This window comes from Alternaria triticimaculans (genome assembly GCF_023758025.1).
Source record: "Alternaria triticimaculans strain BMP 0046 chromosome Unknown scaffold_1, whole genome shotgun sequence".
NCBI lineage: Eukaryota > Fungi > Ascomycota > Dothideomycetes > Pleosporales > Pleosporaceae > Alternaria > Alternaria triticimaculans.
Window position 1 is genome coordinate 2,060,085 of NW_026055958.1, and position 19,101 is coordinate 2,079,185.

At 53.4% G+C, this 19,101-nt stretch overlaps 7 protein-coding genes across 7 annotated transcripts; 3 read left to right on the forward strand and 4 right to left on the reverse strand.

Moving 5' to 3' along the window:
• Positions 1-458: 458 nt before the first annotated feature.
• On the forward strand, positions 459-935 carry J4E78_000665 (uncharacterized protein; the record flags this gene model as incomplete). Its single annotated transcript, XM_049361327.1, has 3 exons — positions 459-498; positions 552-629; positions 688-935. 3 exons carry the CDS (start codon positions 459-461, stop codon positions 933-935), a joined length of 366 nt encoding a protein of 121 aa, XP_049226610.1.
• Positions 936-1,231: 296 nt separating this feature from the next.
• On the reverse strand, positions 1,232-2,214 carry J4E78_000666 (uncharacterized protein; the record flags this gene model as incomplete). Its single annotated transcript, XM_049361328.1, has 2 exons — positions 1,232-1,776; positions 1,884-2,214. 2 exons carry the CDS (start codon positions 2,212-2,214, stop codon positions 1,232-1,234), a joined length of 876 nt encoding a protein of 291 aa, XP_049226611.1.
• Positions 2,215-2,910: 696 nt separating this feature from the next.
• Positions 2,911-4,107, reverse strand: J4E78_000667 (uncharacterized protein; the record flags this gene model as incomplete). The annotated part of the gene is made up of 2 exons (XM_049361329.1): positions 2,911-3,280; positions 3,479-4,107. 2 exons carry the CDS (start codon positions 4,105-4,107, stop codon positions 2,911-2,913), a joined length of 999 nt encoding a protein of 332 aa, XP_049226612.1.
• Positions 4,108-6,127: 2,020 nt separating this feature from the next.
• On the reverse strand, positions 6,128-7,658 carry J4E78_000668 (uncharacterized protein; the record flags this gene model as incomplete). Its single annotated transcript, XM_049361330.1, has 2 exons — positions 6,128-7,545; positions 7,598-7,658. The coding sequence occupies 2 exons, from the start codon at positions 7,656-7,658 to the stop codon at positions 6,128-6,130; spliced, it is 1,479 nt and encodes a 492-aa protein (XP_049226613.1).
• Positions 7,659-8,341: 683 nt separating this feature from the next.
• J4E78_000669 (uncharacterized protein) lies at positions 8,342-9,502 on the reverse strand (the record flags this gene model as incomplete). The annotated part of the gene is made up of 1 exon (XM_049361331.1): positions 8,342-9,502. The coding sequence occupies one exon, from the start codon at positions 9,500-9,502 to the stop codon at positions 8,342-8,344; it is 1,161 nt and encodes a 386-aa protein (XP_049226614.1).
• A 583-nt stretch (positions 9,503-10,085) lies between these two features.
• Positions 10,086-11,238, forward strand: J4E78_000670 (uncharacterized protein; the record flags this gene model as incomplete). Its single annotated transcript, XM_049361332.1, has 3 exons — positions 10,086-10,176; positions 10,247-11,011; positions 11,063-11,238. The coding sequence occupies 3 exons, from the start codon at positions 10,086-10,088 to the stop codon at positions 11,236-11,238; spliced, it is 1,032 nt and encodes a 343-aa protein (XP_049226615.1).
• A 900-nt stretch (positions 11,239-12,138) lies between these two features.
• On the forward strand, positions 12,139-17,463 carry J4E78_000671 (uncharacterized protein; the record flags this gene model as incomplete). The annotated part of the gene is made up of 10 exons (XM_049361333.1): positions 12,139-12,577; positions 12,647-13,090; positions 13,152-13,765; positions 13,830-13,855; positions 13,917-14,041; positions 15,097-16,066; positions 16,114-16,211; positions 16,260-16,672; positions 16,718-17,204; positions 17,258-17,463. The coding sequence occupies 10 exons, from the start codon at positions 12,139-12,141 to the stop codon at positions 17,461-17,463; spliced, it is 3,822 nt and encodes a 1,273-aa protein (XP_049226616.1).
• Between the last annotated feature and the right edge of the window lie 1,638 nt (positions 17,464-19,101).

A 19,101-nucleotide genomic window follows, 5' to 3' on the forward strand; every position in this document is an offset into this window, starting at 1 on the left:
GATCGCAGATAAAACAAAACGGCATACAACGCCACAGAAGGGCGCTCATTGCTAGACGCGATAGGCTATGGGTGCAAGCTTCTTAAAGACAGTCAAGTCCTGCGGCGCGTTCGTACCAGGTAACCGCCAACCTTACGCGTCAGCGTCACCATGCGCCCTCCGGAGACATCCGCGCCACACTGTGGCTAGCCAATCAGCCACACAGGAACAAGGATCATGACGTTGAAGCATGAGCGCTCAGTAAGGTTTACGCATGGGCGTGATGGCCTTTGGGTTGTTTATAAGGCCTGAGAGTCCCCGCGAATAGCTAGTCGCGTACCTTTATCAACTCGAGAAGTCACACAGTCCGGCGTGCGACATCAAACGCAGACGAACAATCATCACCTGTGCAGACAACAACTACCGCAGCGCATATCCAAGTACATCACTACAGCGCGAGACAGAAGCCAGTCGCAAACATGATCAAAACGCTGCTCTTGATCCTCATCACAATCTTCAGTAAGCTTTTCTCCTTCTTCCTTCCGAGTAAATCCCAACTAACCCATCCACAGTCCCACCCCTCGGTGTCTTTCTCGTAGCGGGCTGCGGCGCCGACTTCTTCATCAACCTACTTCTCACAATACTAGGCTGTAAGTATCTTCTGTACAAACGTCTCACGAGACATGCACTGACTTCTCCTGCGCCCAGACTTTCCCGGTCATATCCACGCCTTTTACGTCGAATACGTGTACATCAAGCGACGCGACGAGATACGCGCGGGCATTTACAACGCGCGTCCTGCACCGGGTGTGTACAGTCAGAAAGTACAGAATGGAGGACACAAGAGCGTGCCTGTTGCGCCTGCGCCCGCAGGTGTAGAGGCAGGACATGGGGTTGTGCCGGCACAGCAGGGTTACGTTCAGCAGCAGCCACAAGGATATGGAACGGTGCATTAGGTTGTGAGTTGAGCAGTCGAGGACTGGGTCCCACAATAGAACAGAGAGGTCGCCAGTCTGATAGGATGTGTTAGTCGCATTCAGAAGGAGAGGGTGTCTAATGGGCTTACGCTTGACTCTTGTGATCATCATTCTCATCGCGTTGTTTGTAGCACAACTCACGTATCTTGCTTCACGCTCAGGCTGCAAGTGATCATGTCCTTGACATTGCTTGTAGTATTGTACATATATGTACAGTGTTCTTATAACGGTATCCAGAGAAGCCAGGTGAGGCAGTGAAAGACGCTCTCGCGGGTCTACCTCTTCTTGCCCCTGCCCTTCTTCTTGCCACCCATCATGGCCGCTGCAGCCCCGGCACCCTTCTTCTTCTGTCCCTCGGACGTACCCAGGGCAGCCTTTTGCCTGAGATACATTCTGACGACGTTCTCCACGCTTCCCCTGTCGTGCTTGACAGTCCTCATGTACGTCAACCTGGCGCGTCTTGCCCTCTTGGCCGCCCGCTGCACAACCTCTATGCCCTCTACCAATGGGCTGTAGACCTTGTACCACATCTCCACACCGACACGGGTAAGCTGGCCGCGCAGGAGGATAGCAGTGTCGGTACCGCGACGGCGGATGTTGATGCATACGCCAGCGAAGGGATCGCCGGTGCGTTGGCGCACAAGTAGGATGTCGCCGACTCGCGCGCATTCTGGGTTGTCCTTTGCGAAAAGGCGGGTTCGTGCTCCGGTGGGGTCGAGGAGGCTGATCTGCGAGGAGTTTACGGCTGAGATGGGGTTGGGACAGGTTTTCTTGATGTTGAGCGTTGTGGGCCTGAAGACGGGTACGCCAAATTGATGGCCTGTGGGATAGAGTCAGCGCTTTCTTCGTCAGGAGATGACCGCCATGTGCCATTGCACCATTGTTCAGCATGCAGCAATATGGCCTGGCATCAAGGGGTGGCCGTACTCAATTGGTGGTCTACGCTCTTCTGCTTCATCACCGGCTGCCACTTGGAGTCGATGGGCTTCTTCTGTTTCCGGCGCTTCATTCTCACGAGTTCTCCGCCTGTGAACTGACCATCCTCTCCGTATAGACGCGGATACAAGGCTCTGTGTAGCCGCTGGCTGAGATCCGGCTCCTGTGTTGGCAGCCGCTGCTCACGCCTGGCGGGCAGTATGGGCGTCGTGGGCGCTGCATCGACAGCGACAGTCTCGGTGCTTGCGAATCGTCTACATCGCACGGCTCGGAAGGCGACTCGCTGGGCTGTAGCCCGCGTGCAGGGTATGACGGCTGACATTGGCGGGCGGAGTTGCAGTCGTCGCCGCATAGAGTCCAGCTTCAGGAAATTCGAGGTCGCTTATGTCAGCATTCGTCCGTCCCGCATAGCCCAATTGCCTGGCCCCCCTTCACAACCACATGCGTCACTAATGGCCTCGTGCAACTCATCTTGACAGTTTTTCGTATTTGTGTATCATTTTCATCTTGGCTACAGTTCAAACACCGTCGCAATGCACCGATCGTAATCGGTGTGAACCTAGCCCGTACACCCACATCGCTTCCGTGAAACAGTCAAGTGGACATCTCCCTAGTGGAGTGATTAAGAAAGGACTAACTTTTGAAAATGCAGATCACCACCGCCCCTGGTATACCGCAGTGTATGCACACGCTCAAAAAGGCAGCCCAAACACCATGCTTGCGCGATGTCGAGCGAGGAAACCACGTGTGGTCAAGATAACGACATGGACCCGCAGAAAGAGCCCGGGATAGCCGCCCTAGGCATCCCATCACCATGCATTTTACCGCTTTTCTACCCCGATACTCCAAAGGAAAGGTAAGGCCAGACGCCGTTGAGATGCTACCGTCCGACGCCGAGGGAACCAAGGGGACATGTCGAACCGAAGGAATTAGAGTCGCGCCTGGTTGAGCTGCTCGCTTAGACCCAAGACAACGTTGGAATGCTGAAAAATCTCGCCCTGGAAGATGAAGCCAGCCGTCAGCAATTGATCTGTTCAAAGTCGATCTCGATCTCTCTCCTAGGCGTCTCTACCTCTTCCATCCAAGTGAGACCGTTGGCAGCCTCTTCCACAGGGAACACCTCCTGGGCATACTCCTCCATGGATCGGTTTCCCTCCCACAGTTCAAGGGATACCTTGGGAACGTCTGGCTCAAGATCGGGTCCAAAGTACGGTGCGCCCTTCTCGCCCAGTGTGTACTCCAGCGCGGAAAGGTGCTCCCGATAGCCTGTGGGTGTGGGCACGTTGATCATTATGGGGCCCCGCTTGTAGCGGACTGGTCTCCGGAGGCCCGTACTGAATGCTTTACAGACTTCTCTCGGGGTCATTGACGCAAATGCAAGCGGAATCCTGAGTCAGTCAGTACATAGTCCAAAATTACACGTGCCCTACAGGTATCTTGTGATGCAGCCACGTCATGACAGCATGCGAGAAAATAGCGGAAAATTTTACAGTCGACCACCAGTGATGCTAAGCCACCAGATCGAACCACTGTGGAGACTGTCCGCATGATGTGGACCGGGATATGCAGATGCAGAACACGCTTACCGCTTGCCATTCCACTTTCGTGGACCTTCCTTAAATAGTTGGTAAATAGCTGGTCCTATATCATGTTCCGAGTCCAACCAGGGCAGGGGCTGATCTGGGTGGAATGGTGCTTGCCAGACGAAACTTCCATCGTACTGGTGCTCCATGCGGAATAGCGGGAAGTCGAGACCGGTAAAGTTGTTGTGGTAGATGCCGCAGTAAACAAAGGTTGCTGGCAGGCCGATTTGGCGGATGTACTGTTCGACGGTGAACTTGGGTGCCCATAGTGGTAGTGATCTCCAGTTGTTGCCAAACACAGAGTGGTCGGGCATGCTAGAGTAGATGTAGTGTTGGATTCCGGCCTTCTTTGCGGCATCGGCAAGCGATCGACCAATCGAAACTTCGTCTCCCCAGTGCGTGGTATTTATGAATGCGCATTGCGCGCTCTTGAACAGATCGTCGAGAAATTTCTTGTCTTCCAGCGCGCCAATATAGACAGTGACATTGTCCAATTCCGACAGCTCCCGCGCAACTATTCCGTTCAAGTCTCGCATCTGCGCTCGTACTTGCCATCCTAGTGCGGCGGCCACGCGAATGAAGCTCGCCGATTGGCGGCCATTGCTGTTGATGGTAACGACGGTCCTTTGCATTCGTGTATCCTTGAGCGAGAATCTTGGGCGAAAAGAAGTGCTTTAGAGAATTTTTTTCGCGGTCCTTTGGAAGTTGCGACTTTCGGAAGGGTGGTTGTGGGTATATAAAACACAAACAGGGCCAAGGCGCGAGGATACCGGGCAGTCGTCACCTGGGGCTCCGGGAAGTAGGCAGTAGCTCAATGGCGGGTGAGGGTGAGATAAGGACTTGGTGTAAGGGTAGTGGTAACCTTGGGAGGGATTCGGTTCGGCGGCGTCAGCGATGCCGGTTCGGCGGGCAGATAATAACGTGCTTGCGACGCACAAAGGTGGTCAAGCCTCTGATAGTGCGATCGATGGCAGGCACGTGAGTCGCTTTATGCAGGGTTGCGCGAAGCTAGTCGTCGTGTTCTGAGGTTGAGGTTGCGGTCCGATTCCTTTACCTTTGACGTAGACACACGCAATGTTTAAAGAGCAGAGCTACGGTCAAAGACGCCGACCGGAGAAACAGGAGAAGCTCGAAACGAGCTGTTTTTTGTATGACATTACAGCCAAGTTTGGGCTCGTCATTTGCATTGCTGGGAAAAGCCTTACCTAATAGTCCACCCGCAAGGGCGAATAGGCTCCGCTTGACATCGCGAACACCTGACCGCGGCCACTACTTACCACAGTTGGCCAGCGCAATATGCCCGTAGTGGTCCACTCTATCACTCGAGACTGTTCGAGTTGCTCTACTGGGCCATGGCGGAACAATCTCGCAGAATCGCCTTTCGTTTTTCGACACGCCATACTATGCATACACAAGCGAGCAGCGTGCACTATCATCCGACTGCAACGAGCTTGGTAGGCTAATTCATAGACGAGCGCTCCACATTCGAATCTGCTCGTAACGCAGAGAAATCGATGAGGGGCAGTGTCTGCGAGTCAATGCGGGGATACACTAAGTTCAGGGACCGCGAATGACGGATATATGGAGCCGTCAGAAACCGCTGCGCTGTACACGTTGCTGAACTCGGAGCCATCTACCGTCACCTGTAGAAAACGTGCTATCAACGGGTTACCCCGAGTGTAAGGGACATCACGGTGTCGGTTCTTGGCACAGAGATTTCTTTTACTAACTGAAACAAGCTCCCGAGGTCTCCATGCCTTTAGCGGGACGCCCTGGTCGATGTACATCTTCAATCTATATGCGGACACGCACTTGAATAACTTCCCCACACGCATGGCGGGTCTATCCAGCACCATCGTTTGGTGTATACCTTCATGTCCACGTCGACCCCGGCCATACCAGCGTTACTGCACAACTGCGGTCGACCACGAGTGCTCCTATCAGCGGCAAGATTCCGAGTGGGCTGCGCTCCATGATAGCAGCCGGGATATTGTCGCGTAACTCCAATGATTCACCTCTGTCAACGCCGCAGCATTCGTCGGGCTGATTCCGGTGCGTCACCAGACTCTGGGGACCAACGTGCCATATATGGCGACATTTCGAGGCGCCATGCATCCATCATATAGACAATTTGCTCGCTAGGCTGCAGCCAACAAGCAGCCACAATCAACCGTGCTCCCAGCAGTGCTCAACGTGCTGCACATTTCAGCCAATCACACGGCTCCAAACTTCAGCGTTGCCGTCGCCCTCTGACGCATGCAGCTTTGCGGCACTGACTTCATCGCTGTGAAGATGGGCTCCTGCGTCGATTAATGTCTGTACGTGATCTGGTAAGCCAGCCGCTGCGGCCAAGAAGAGCGGGGTATTTCCTGATCGGTTTCGAAGATGCACAGAGGCGCCTTGGGCCAGAAAGTCGCGCAGAATCTCAACGTTGGGGCTTGTTGCCGCAAGATGCTACACCGGCACGTCAGCAAGGAACGCAATCTCGCTCAGACGGATTAAGTCGCTCCAGAAGCGAATGCAATGCGGTGATGGGCTGGAAGATAAGCGACTGCGTCTCACCGCACTACTGGGGCACAACTGTGAGCTGTTTGGCTCTATCCCTCTGAGCCGGCGGCGTCTCGTTCCTTTATCTTGATAATGGTGTATGCGTTACGAGCCGTGCAGCAAATATGGTGCAACCCTTCCGATACCGGCTCTCGCATGATACAGGAACAGTAAAGGTCTCAAATTGCGTGCTGTTGTTGGAAGGTGACTCGGAGGGCAGAGATAGTCATAAGGATGCTGAGTGGATGGAATGGCACTTACTACAGGGCTGTTCATTTGATAATCTGCATCGTTCAACAACCAGCGAGGCTCTCCTCGAATTATGTCTTTTGTCGCTTGCAGGTCGCCCTTTTGGACAGCATAGCCGAGCGCTGTGAGACTTGAAAGCTCAGGGGTAAGGACACCACTTCTTGACGGGTGTTCGAAATGTGTCCTTGTAGTCTCAGTAAGCTCGCCACGTAAGGAAACGGACATGCGCTTCGCGACCTCTTCGGGGGTAGCATCTGGTAGCGCAAGGAGGTATGCCAGCTTAGTGAGCGCTGCCTCTGAGGTTAGATCCTGGCCGAAAACGACGCCTGCACGACCGAGGTACGCTCCTGGGGCGTATAGAGCGCTGACACTGCCGCTCAGACATTGTGTTACGTTCACAATCACGATCCCTCTCTTTACCGCATCCGCTAAACATCGCGTCATTGCGCTGTCTGGTCCTCCGGGGGTATTTCCGGCTCCAAAAGTTTCCAGTACCAGTCCTTTGAGGCCTTCCAAGCGTAGGACTGCATCTACCATTGCAGGTGTGATACCTGGGAACACACGCAGGCAAGCTACGTGTGCTGTATCCAGACTGGTTTGTATAGTAAAAGGTCTTAGATCGACAGATCTATGAACGCGATGCCACAGGACATTCGTCTTGGTAGATGAGACAGTAGCCAACGGTGGTAGATTGGGGCTACCAAATGCGTCAAAGTCTTCTGCAGATACTTTGGTCGCGCGATTTCCTCGGAACAACTTGAAGTTGAAAAATAGACACACTTCCGGTATCATAAAATGTCCAGCAATGATCAGAGAGTTCAGGAGATTGTCCTGTGCATCGGTTTGCAAGTTCATCATCGGCGCTTGAGATCCCGTCAATATCACCGGCTTCCCCAGATTATGGAACATGAAACTCAACGCCGACGACGTGTACGCCAGAGAGTCTGTGCCATGCAAAATAACGAAACCATCGAAGAGTTGGTAGTTTCGCTGCACCGTCCGGGCAATTTGATCCCAACCAGTGGAGTCAATAGAGCTACTATCGAGCAACTTTTCGAATTCGAGCACGCAGTATCGCACGCGGCGATCATAGGTGCTGACTGGAGTTCTAAGACTTTGAACGGCTTTGCGTGTGCCCTTGTCGTCGGTAACAATCTCCAAAGGCTCGGGGTACGATCCATCATTGAAGACTGGTCTGGGTGCAAGTCCAGCTTTGAGGAAACCCCGCGCAGGTACCAGTCCGTCTGGAGATTTGCGCATGCATATCGTGCCGCCTAGTGAGGTTAGTACAGACGAACACATAATGTCCACTCCATGAATATATACCCGTTATGACGATCAAGACCCGTGACTCTGGCAGTTGCAGCTCGGGATACTGGTCGTCCATCTCGTCCACGCGCTAGAGGATCGAAGTTGTCGTAGGGCTTATCTTTGTTAGGCGGAGACCTCGGGACTTGTGGATGCGAGCAAGCTATTCGGTGCGAAACAAGCAATGCTGTGAATGGTAGCTGGGTTCTGTCGATCGAGATCCGTCTGACAAGGTAGTGCCTTTGAAGGTTCGTCACGATCCGGTACCGCACAAAGCAAAAAAGATAAGAGCCACCTTGGGACACAATCTTGGCAAGATAGCGAGTAGCGTAGCGCAATTCACCCGCAGCGATACCTACTGACCATCGGAGAAATGTTGCAAATCGTCGTGATCAAGTTGCGCTTTCCCATCGGGCCGAAGTAGCAGGTTCGACCATGCGACCCACCTTTAGGTATTCTGATTACCCCTACAAAACCGTCCGTATTACCCCTTCGAAACTCGATTCTATTACCCCTACGAAACTGAAAATTTGCATCGCAAAGCCAGGTCTGATCATGCTCGCGTTAAGAAGGCCCGCAGCTGCATGGGAACCATCGGCTTAAGAGATCCACGCGTTACGTCACGAAAACCGCAAAATTTAGATGCGTACAGTACCACGTGTGAACGCGATTGAAAACAGTATCTACAGTACCACTACCGCACAAGTCTCTGTAATGTGTGCCACTTGCACTACTTTGACTTTCATCAGCCTGGCCCAGACCTCACGATGCGCCCTTCGCGGCTTCCTTGGCAGCATTCGCACGCGCCTTCTCCAAAGCCTTGACTTGTTCCCAGTTGTTTTGCACCCACTTGAGCACAGCGTCTTTGTTGTCCGCCGATACAAATTTGGACCAGATTAAAGGCTCACCAAGGTTGGGCTCAGACGAAATGCGCGGCTCGTTATCCTGGAACACGACCCAACGCCTCAAGCCCTTCAGAATGAGAGCGAGAGAGTTGCTCTGTATTGGGACTGTGACTTTGATCTCCTTCCAGAGCTCTTCTTCCGCCGCCTTGAGGTGATGATCCCTCATCATAGTGTCGTACTCATCCTGCTTCTTGAAAACTGCAAGAGCCTCTTCCAGTACTTGCTGCTTAGTCCACGTGTTTGCATCACCTCTGTCCGGATGCGCTGGCATGTAGTCCTCTACAAAACGCTGGTACATGGGCCGCTTTGCTTGCCGGGCTCGATCGTTGTGCTTCTCGACACGCCCTTGGAAGATTTTGTGCGAAAAGAACCTCCCGCTGGAAGCCCAGTCAAAAAGATCGTCTTCATCCTTGAACCCTGACCAGTATTTTGCGACATCCATGCCGTAGAAAGCGATCGCGAGATTTGGATCTCTTGTGAGAAATAGCAGTGCTTTCTTCTTGTTGTATGGCTCAATCTCTTCGACTCGTACATGCAGGCCCTGGTCATTGCAGGTGAGACCCAGCGGACGATGAGAGACGCCAATGATTTGCACGAGGTCAGCGTCGCCTTTCATGAAGCGCGTCCATTCGAGGAGCTCAGCGCTTTCCGGGGTTTCATCTCCAACTGAAAGTTCGACGTCGACTTGCACGTGTGCATCTGGTATTTCGGGATGTCGCACCGCGTAGGAAGAGGACCCGCCGCGTGGGAGATGGATATCGGCGTCGAGAGTCTTCTGTATTGCTGCCCATATCCCCTCTTTGGTGTTGGGTGGCCGAATGCCTTCTACCAAGAAGTCGATGTCCCCATGGTCTGTCTTGGCTGGAGCGTCGCGCGGGACGACAACGCGTACAAATAGTGTCTCTAGAAGGCCTTGATATTGCGCGGAGAGCGTCTTGTACAGTGATGGTAGCAGGCGAGGGACCTTGATAGGTCTGCCGGATTCTGTTGGAACATTTGCGAATGCGAGACCTCCCATGGCTACCTAAGTAGCGAAGATTGCGCAGATCGTTGTCGGGCCTGGTAGAAGCGGCTTGCGTGTTGTTCTTGTTGAACTCTGAGTGCTATGACATACAATCGTCGAACAGAGGGAGTAGCGAGCTTATATGGCACTGTGGGGTATCGGGTGCTGCCTATCGTGAATGTACCAGAGCGCACTGCCAGGAGCGAAGCTGTGGCGGAGTGAATGAAAGCAAGTCATCTCTGTGACTCCCAGCCACCCTAAGGGCCTTCTGCTGACGTGCCTGCCGCGTTGAAATAATCACGATGTAGATTGATTTTCCGCGCCATAGAACTTCGCGTCGGTCTATCGTGTCGACGAAGCAGGACAGATAGATGCGTTCTGCTGCCAAAAGGGTGCAGAAGCCGGGATGAACGTGTGCACGGGTGCGTGGGGCCGAGCACCTCCGCCTTTTTAAGTGGGCCCCGTCGCGCAAACATCCCTGCAGCAGTTCGGAAATTTTACAAACAATGCTCACGGCTGAAGTCTTTCGTCATTCCACCAAGATTTAATGTCTGAAGTGTCTGATTGTTGCTCACCCGGCGGCAGCTGCTCGAAACCCATGGATCACCAAATGAATGAAGTAGACGTCGCTCGCTTCGAGGAGCTTGCGGCTCTTGAGCACGAATTCGAAGACGTGGAAGAGGAGATCAGTAAGTTGCGATTCCATTTCTATCACGTCGCGTCTCGAGAAAGGGAGTCGCATTGCTAACCCCATCGCAGTCCGCCAAGCCGAAGCTCTGCAGGGCCCTCTCTACAAGAAGCGCGCCGACTTCGTGACAAAGATCCCGCACTTCTGGTCGCTCGTCTTCGAGCAGGCGCCGCCCGAAATCGACAACTTCATCCAGCCCACCGACTCCAAGGTTTTCGCCGAGTGTCTCGATACTTTTGAGGTGTCGCGGATCGAGCTCAACGACCCCAATGGCTCCCCGCGCAGCTTCTCGCTCAAGTTCGGCTTCACCGACAACGAATACTTCGAAGACAAGGTGCTCGAGAAGAACTTCTGGTTCAGGAAGACCAAGGACTGGCAAGGTCTAGTTTCGGAGCCTGTCAAAATCAACTGGAAGAAGGACAAGGACCTCACCGGTGGTCTCACGGATGCGGCGTACAAGCTGGGCGAGATGAGGAAGAAGTTGGCAACTGACACTGCCAACGGCGTTGCGAGGAAAGAGGAGGCCAAAACTAAGGAATATAAGAACCTGGCCAAGAAGATCGAAACAGCTACAGACGCCTCTGTTAGCTTCTTCGGTCTCTTCTCTTTCGTCTCCGGCTATCGCTGGGTCAGCGCACAGGAGTCAGCACAGGCTGCCAAGGAGGAGAAGGAGAGGTTCGAGAAGATCAGGCGAGGGGAGAAGGTCGATGACGAGGATGAGGCTGAGGACGAAGAAGACCCGCAAGACTACCAGGAGATCGAGGTCTTCCCAGGCGGCGATGAGGTTGCTACCATCCTCGCCGAAGACATGTGGCCCAACGCTATCAAGTACTACAGTACGTGGCATGCGCTTAACTACTCTTCATCCTGTCGCTAACGGATCACAGAGAGCACATTCGACGAAGACGAAGACGACGAGGAGCTGTCCGACTTGGATGTCATGGATGCTAGTGACGATGATGACGACGACGACGAACAAGAACCAGTCGACATTCGCGCATTGGTGGGCAAGGGTCGCAAGTCAGAGCAAGAGCCGCCCTCGAAGAAGCAGCGCAAGGCTTAAATGAAACGAGTCACCATAAGCTCCTTGTGGACGACTTCCCACCTTCGTCATATTATACGGCGAAGACCATATACCCGGAGAACCTAGTGACGTTCTGCTAGGTCTCTTTTACGTAGCGATGAACTGAATAAATGTCCTCGGTCAAGCCCGACGATTGCATACTAAAGGTGCGCCTGGGCAAAACGACACAATCCCCTCCTGTGGCATCCAGAATCTTTGTGTCGTCCACCCGCAGCACTGCTCCATTGTCGAATTGCGTCCTTTCGTCCCGCGTTTCCTTCTACCGATCTTACCAAGCTCCGGTCGGCGGACCGTTCATGCCTTCTGTTCTGCCGCTCACCTTACCGTCTGGGTACACAGCTTCGTACGACGTCTCTTGGAAGCTCAACAATCAGTCAAGATGGTTGTTGATTCCCCGCAATAGCTCCGTGCATGGCTTCGAGAAGCTTTGCCTCCACCAATCAATCGGCAGCAGCCTCGATCTATTCCTCTTTCGGCACGGAAATTCACTCCGCCAGTTCCGCTGGCCTGCCCGTTGATGACGTTTGCGGTCTTGGTGCAAATCCTCACGCTCGAGCATTCGGTACCGCAACGAAGCTTGGAGCTTACATTAGCTCCTTGGGATTGACCAACGATTGCCTTTGTAGCCTTTTGTAATCCACTATATCGGGTGCACAAAGATGATTTTGAGCACTTTCTTGAGGGGTACCATGCACGCCGAGCTCAAAATTTCCGGGTAATCTCCATCGATCAAAGGTTTCCGTCAGCGGGGAGCACAATGAAACCACCCGGTATGATGCGGATAGATCTAGCAGAGGTACATAGGTACTTATTCAAATAGTCTCGGGATCCGTTCATAGTGGCGCAACATCTCGTGCTATTCCACCTTGACTCTTCAAGATGGATCAATTACTGTCGGTCTTGAGCCTTCTCGTCTTCGCCGCTCCTGTCACTGCCCAGAGCAACGGGACAGCTACTATCTCTTATGTCTTGCCTTCAGGCTACAGTACCTCCAGCTTCAACGCCTCCGCACAGCCCACAGCCTATACCCGCACTGATTTCGGACCCAATGCACTCGCCTCGCTCTGGGACATGGTGGGCCCTATCGCTACAGGCCCCGTCACGACTACCGTTGAACCAACAGCAGAGCCAACGGCATATCCGCAGCCAGATCCTCAATACTATCACGCTCTTGTAGGAAGCGGATATCCCGAGGTACAGGGCTTGAAGCTCCCCGAGAACTTTCAATGGGGCTTTAGTTCTTCCGCGTATCAAATCGAAGGTGCGGTCAAGGATGAAGGCAGAGGACCCAGTATTTGGGATTTGCTGGCACACCGGGGTAAGTTCTGACTACACGATGAGCATGTGAGACATCATGATAAGCTGACTTCGTACCTCTATCTCGCAGTTCCCAACTATGTAGCCGATAACACCACTGGCGATATCGTTGATCAACATTACTATCTGTATAAGCAGGATTTCGCCAGACTAGCAAGTCTAGGAGTCAAAGCCTTCAGCCCTAGCTTTTCATGGCCGCGCTTTTTCCCCTTTGGACATGGTCCGGTTAATGAGGAAGCTATTGCGCACTACGACGACGTGATCAGAACCATGCACGAGAATGGCATTCATCCAGCGGTAACGCTCTTCCACTGGGACACCCCTCTCGCCATATTCAATGAGTACGGTGCCTGGACTGACCGCCGCGTCGTGGATGACTTCTTCAACTACGCCAAGTTCGTCATCACACGGTATGATGCCTACGTCGACGAGTGGTTCACGATCAATGAGCCCCAATACTGCAATTGGCAATACGCCGGGTATCCGGCAGGTGAATACTACCCAGCGCCAAATGGTAAGTCTCTTCATACGAACTGCATGTGAGACATACACTGACTTCGTATACCACGGCTCAGGCGTCACAGGCGGCAATGAAGCCCGCTTCCTTTGCGGCCACCATACACTGCTAGCGCACGCAAAGGTGTCCAAATGGTACCATGAAGAATTCAAAGGACGCGGCCGCATGACCTTCAAGAACAGCGGTAACTACTACGAGGCCAACAGCACAAAACCAGAAGACGAAGTTGCACGCCAGCGGAACTTTGACTTTAGCATTGGCTGGTTCGGTGGACCATGGACTGACGGTGACTACCCGCAATCGCTCAAAGACACACTTGGCGACCTCTTGCCCGAGTTCACACAAGAGGAAAAGGACATGATCAAAGGATCGTGCGACTTCTACGCCATCGATCCGTACTCCAGTTTCTTAGCTTTTGAGGTTGATGGCGGGCTCGAGTCATGCACGAGCAACCGGTCACACCCATCCTTCCCTGACTGTGCTGGTTCAGCAAGTGTAGCCCCTAATGGCTTCCCCATTGGTCCTGCCGCCGACCCGGCCATGTCGTGGTTCTACTCTGCCCCTGCCGGCGTGCGCCGCTACCTCAAGCACATTACTCAGGTCCTCTTCCCATCGATCCCGGACATTGTTGTGAGCGAATTCGGGTTTGCAGAGCCTTTCGAAGGGCAATGGGTAAGTTCTGACTGTACGAAGTGCATGTGAGACATATACTGACTTCGTACCTCTACTTCTGCAGAACAACCTGAATTCTGCCCTTTGGGAGTAAGTGTTTCTGTGCGAACTGCATGTGAGACCTACGCTGACTTGGTACACCTACGTTTAGTTTGAAGAGAGCGGACTACTTCCAGCAATATCTAGACAACATTTTGCTGGCGATTCATGTGGACGGCGTCAATGTGACTGGAGCATGGGGGTGGTCCATTCTAGACAACTTCGAGTGGGCGCTTGGTACGTCGGTCAGGTTCGGAGTGCAGTACGTGAACTACACGAGCCTTGAGAGGACACCCAAGGCTAGTTTGTTCCAGTTCCTCAACTGGTTCAAGGAGCATGAAGCGGGCGGGAACGCAACGATGAAGGTGTAGAAGGGGTATAGGGTAGTCACAGTACTATTGTGAAGTTGGAATCGGAATTATGATCATGTAAATCATGTCATATTTGAACAATCTGTGGTTTTTGAAGAACGTGTGATGTTGGTTGATGGATCCGCATGACAGCGCGTACCCTGTTCCACATGACGTGTTGCCCTGGTCTGTAATGGCCGGAAGGCAGCCTGGAGCGAGGCATGACGCGTCGACGGCCACAGTCGACGCGAATGCAGCAAAGACGAGCACTTGGGCGTCCTTGTGAGTCGTGCCGGCCATGGTGCGGGCGTTAGCTCCCTTTCTTATCGCGCGATTAGGTCCCTTGTGACAATGCGGATCCACCCGAGCATCTTGGTGCGCATGCCTGCCTGGGACCATTCCACGCAACATGTTGTGACGATGCCGTTGGAACTGACTGAATGACTCAGAGAGTGGACGTTTCTCCCTTGAATGCTTCCTGTGGTGTAATACTTGCGCTGCTTTGGGCCATCTCTCGCACATCGTGGCTGCCACTTGGCACATGAGCTTAACGCATCCGGTTGCACCTAGGTCCCCAGCTACGGACCTCAAACTGCCAACAACCACCAAGACGACCACTAGAAGCTCCCACGGCGTGCACACGACGACCATCGGACTTCCCCTGTTTGGCGCAGCTCGAGCGTTTGTGATAGCATCAAAGGTGCCCGGCCCCGACGACGGCATCGTCATTGCTCGGCTCGTGACATCGCCAGCTGCTCCAAACCTCCGAGCTCACCTCCGCAAGCTTGCCCACCTCTCCACCGTCTACGCCAACTCCACGCGCACTCCAGCCCTGCGCCTCGCCTCGACGCTGCCTATGCTCTTTCCCTAATCCCCAAGCCAACACCCCTCCAGGCACGGCGCTGCCACCAACCCATACCCGCGTCATCTGCGGGTAACCAGACCCAGCGTTCGTCCTGGCAGACGAAATCGCCCCAAACCCTCCCTCCCCAGCCGCCTCCGACCACCCATCCACCCCGACGTCCCCCGCTTCTTCTTCCCCAGTCATCTCTGCCCCCTCCAACCAGCCTGCACCCGCCGCCCGAGCCTCCAACCACGCACCCGCTGCCGCTATCCTGTCATCCGACCAGACTACAGCCGGAAAGCGCAGGCACAGCTTCTCTGCGAGCGACGACGCCGAAGACGAGCCCCTCACCAGCGGCACCCGGGGCAGCTTATCCCGCCACATCTCGAAGCGCAGGCGCAGACAGGAAGGGAAGATGCGCCTTGATAACGACACCTCCAAATCCTCACAATCGCCCTCGCGCAACTTCGCAAACGGATCGTCACAGTCGTCGGGGCACAGGTCGCCCCTGGCCAAGGGCGCGAATGGAAGCACACACGGGAGGAACGAGAGCAATGGCTCCTATACGAATGGAGGACCGGTAGCGAACGGGGGATCAGTGCCTGCAACTTTCTTTGGCCATGACAGGGAAGAAGTGACGCGGATACTGATACAGAGTCTGACCGACTTGGGCTACCACAGTGCTGCGGGCGCACTATGCAAGGAGAGCGGCTTCCAGCTCGAAGGGCCCACAGTTGCGGCATTCCGAACTTCGGTACTGAACGGTGATTGGGAGGAAGCCGAAGAGCTGCTGTTTGGGTCAAATACACACCACACCGGTGGTGGTGTTGGTCTAGACGCCCCCTACGGAAGGCCCTGGGGAAAGTCGACATCACAGCCCAGCTCGCAGCGTTCTACAGGCTTGACTCTAGCCGAGGGCGCAAACCGCGAGGTGATGCTATTTTGTCTGAAGCAGCAAAAGTACCTCGAGTTGCTTGAACGGAGAGATCTGAGCAAGGCACTTGCGGTGCTTCGGCAAGAGTTGACGCCGCTTCATCGAGATGTGGGAAGGTTACACGCTCTTTCGGCGTAAGTATTGTCCTGCCATCGGACGTTATCCAGCTAACGCTTCGTAGGCTTATGATGTGCCAATCTGCCGAAGACCTCCGAAATCAAGCTCAATGGGACGGCGCTCGCGGTGACTCACGGATGCATCTGCTTTCTGATCTTTCCAGTAAGCAGCAAGTCCCAGACTATGGCCATTCATACTGACATCCTGTAGAATCAATTTCGCCGAGCATTATGATCCCGGAACACAGGCTAGCAGTACTGCTAGATGAAGTAAAAGATAGCTGGATCGCAAATTGCCTATACCACAACACCGCCGCGTCACCGTCTCTCTATCTCGACCACAACTGCGAAAGGGACGACTTCCCAACAAAGGCTGTTCTTGATTTGAAACACCACACGGGTGAGGTTTGGTACTTGCAGTACTCAAACGACGGCACAAAACTTGCATCTGCAGGCGAGGACCAGACAATCATTATCTACGAAACCAACACATACAAGGTGTTACATCGACTCGCAGAACACAGGAAATCTGGCGTTGCTCATCTTGCTTGGAGCCCTGATGACACAAAGATAATAACATGTTGCTCGCAACCAGAGAACTCAGCACGGATATGGGATGTCAAGGTAAGGCGGCAAGATTGCTCTGATAGCTCCGACTAAAACTAGCAGACCGGTGTATGCATACAATGTATCAACGACTTCACCTACCCATGTACCACGGCGGCTTGGGATCCGTCCGGTACACGGATTATTCTTGGATCACAGGACGACAACATGGGCTGTAGTGTTTGGGACCTCGACGGGAACCTCAAGCACAACTTCGCCGATGATGGGAAGCTCCGTGTAAACGGCCTCGCATTGTCATCCGATGGCCAGCGATTAGTCGTCATTACAGAGAGCGCGATTGTCGTGTTTGATTATGCCACTTATGAGAGGATTGCCGAGTTTCAGCTTGATGGTACAAAGTTGACGAGTGTTACGATCAGCCAGGATTCACGGCATATGCTCGTTAGCATAAGCCCGGATCAGATCAAGCTCATGGAAATCGACACTGGGGATGTAATACAACGCTTCGAGGCACATGCTCAAAAGCAGTTCATGATTCGATCAGCGTTTGGCGGCGCCGATGAGAACTTTGTAGTCAGCGGCAGCGAGGGTATGTTTGTCTTGTCTTTTCATGCAGGATCATCTGCTAACACACGCTTTCAGATTCACGAATATACATATGGCGCTCCAATGGCCTCCTTATCGAAGCTCTCGACGCACACTCCAACGGCTGCGCCAATAGCGTAGCGTGGCACCCCAAGGATCCTACTACATTCGCTTCTGCTGGCGATGATAAACGAATCAGGATCTGGAAACCAGCTTCCGCGTCGCCAATGCCATCGAGTAGCAGTAACGGTTATGCAAGGTAGAATGGGCCGCTCACCTGGTGTAATTTGCATGTAAGGGTTCACGTGTGGTTTGCGTGTGATGTCCTGTACGATGGTTAGTTTTGTGTTCTGTTGCATCAACTTTGGCGTCAGAGGCCCATCTGAGGACTCACAGCATGGCTTATTCTTGGGTATGTGGGCTCTAGTTAGCATTCATCGGGCAGCCTGTACTCCCCCTTCGGTATGATGTACGTTATTCATTAGATGCTATCTTTATGGGATTGATTATCTGTCCTTGACTGAACGAATTGCGATAGACGCAAATTTACCTGCCGTTACCCAACTTCTCACCTCCTCCGTTACGTCCCGATCTCCCTTGACACAACTACGGCCTCCCTTTCTTTACGATATTCCGCCCACTTCACCCCTATCAGCGCGGCATCCACCGTGTCATCCGATTTACGCTCCCATATCCAAGACACCCCGTTCCCACCATGTCGTCTCGCAACCCTCTTTTCACCCACCCATAACTCCTCCAGTGCTTCCACCTCACCGAACGCTAACCTCGCAACGTTGTTTTCAGCTGCGACTCTCCTTCTCTCGTTCCCTTTCCACAACGCCTGTCTTGCGTCTTCCGTCTTACATTCCATGACTGCTCGTTTCCACACCGCCCGATAGCCCATATCGAGATATTCGATTTTGCTGACTTGCAAGTTCTTGAGTCGTTTCAAGCCTTGACCCAGAGTGCGCATAATGGACGCGACATCGGATCGATAGCAGTACGACTCGCTGCGCAAGGCAAGGTGACGAATATTTGGAAACGTCGTCGTGAGAAAGGTAATTTCGGCCAGAGACCATGCCGCACTTCCATCAAAACTTCGTAGTCCCACTGCATACTGGAAATACGGATCGTCTTCTTCTTTTCTCAAGCTAGACCGCGGGATCATCTCGAACAAATCCTTCAGCTCGGTATACTTCTCCATTGCACAATCCTCACCATCGCCCTTCCCCTTCACCACCAATGTCTGCAAATTGGGGCAATGCTGCACCAGAAACGCGGCACTGCTATTCACAACCAACGTCTCCACGCCTCTCAACTCAAACCCGGGGAAGCGGGATGAAGGTGAAGAGTCGGTGAACGCAGCGGAGAAGACATCCAGACTCCGGCTCATCATCCTCACTTCCAGCCGCTTTAGCCGCGGCAACAAATGCATAAAGGTGAACAGATCGAGAGCGTCGCTACCGGTCACGTAGGCGCCAGAGCACCACCACCATAGACTGCCAAACATGTCGATTTTGAGCGCGCGAGCTTGGTGCAAGTGTGGTGTTAAGACGTCTGTGTCTAGGGATTTGAGGGGCGCAGTGATGCGTATGGTTTTGAACAGTCGTGGAACGAGGAGGGCGTGGAGACGGCGATTGGCTTGGGAGAGTTGTTTCCATGGAGTCTCGCCGTGTTGCTGGTGATGGTGGTCCAGGAAGTCGCATATGAGTAGTAAGACGTCATCGCACAGGTCGGAGAGAGTGAGTGGCTTGTGTAGTGATGGGAGGAGTGTTGGGTCAATGAAGCTGTCGACTCGTGTCTCTCTTGTTTTGGGGGTCATCTTGTTGTTCTGGTCTCAAGTTTGAAGAAGGTCGTGGTTTTGATGTCTACTCTATGATGCTTGATACCGTCAACGAGAG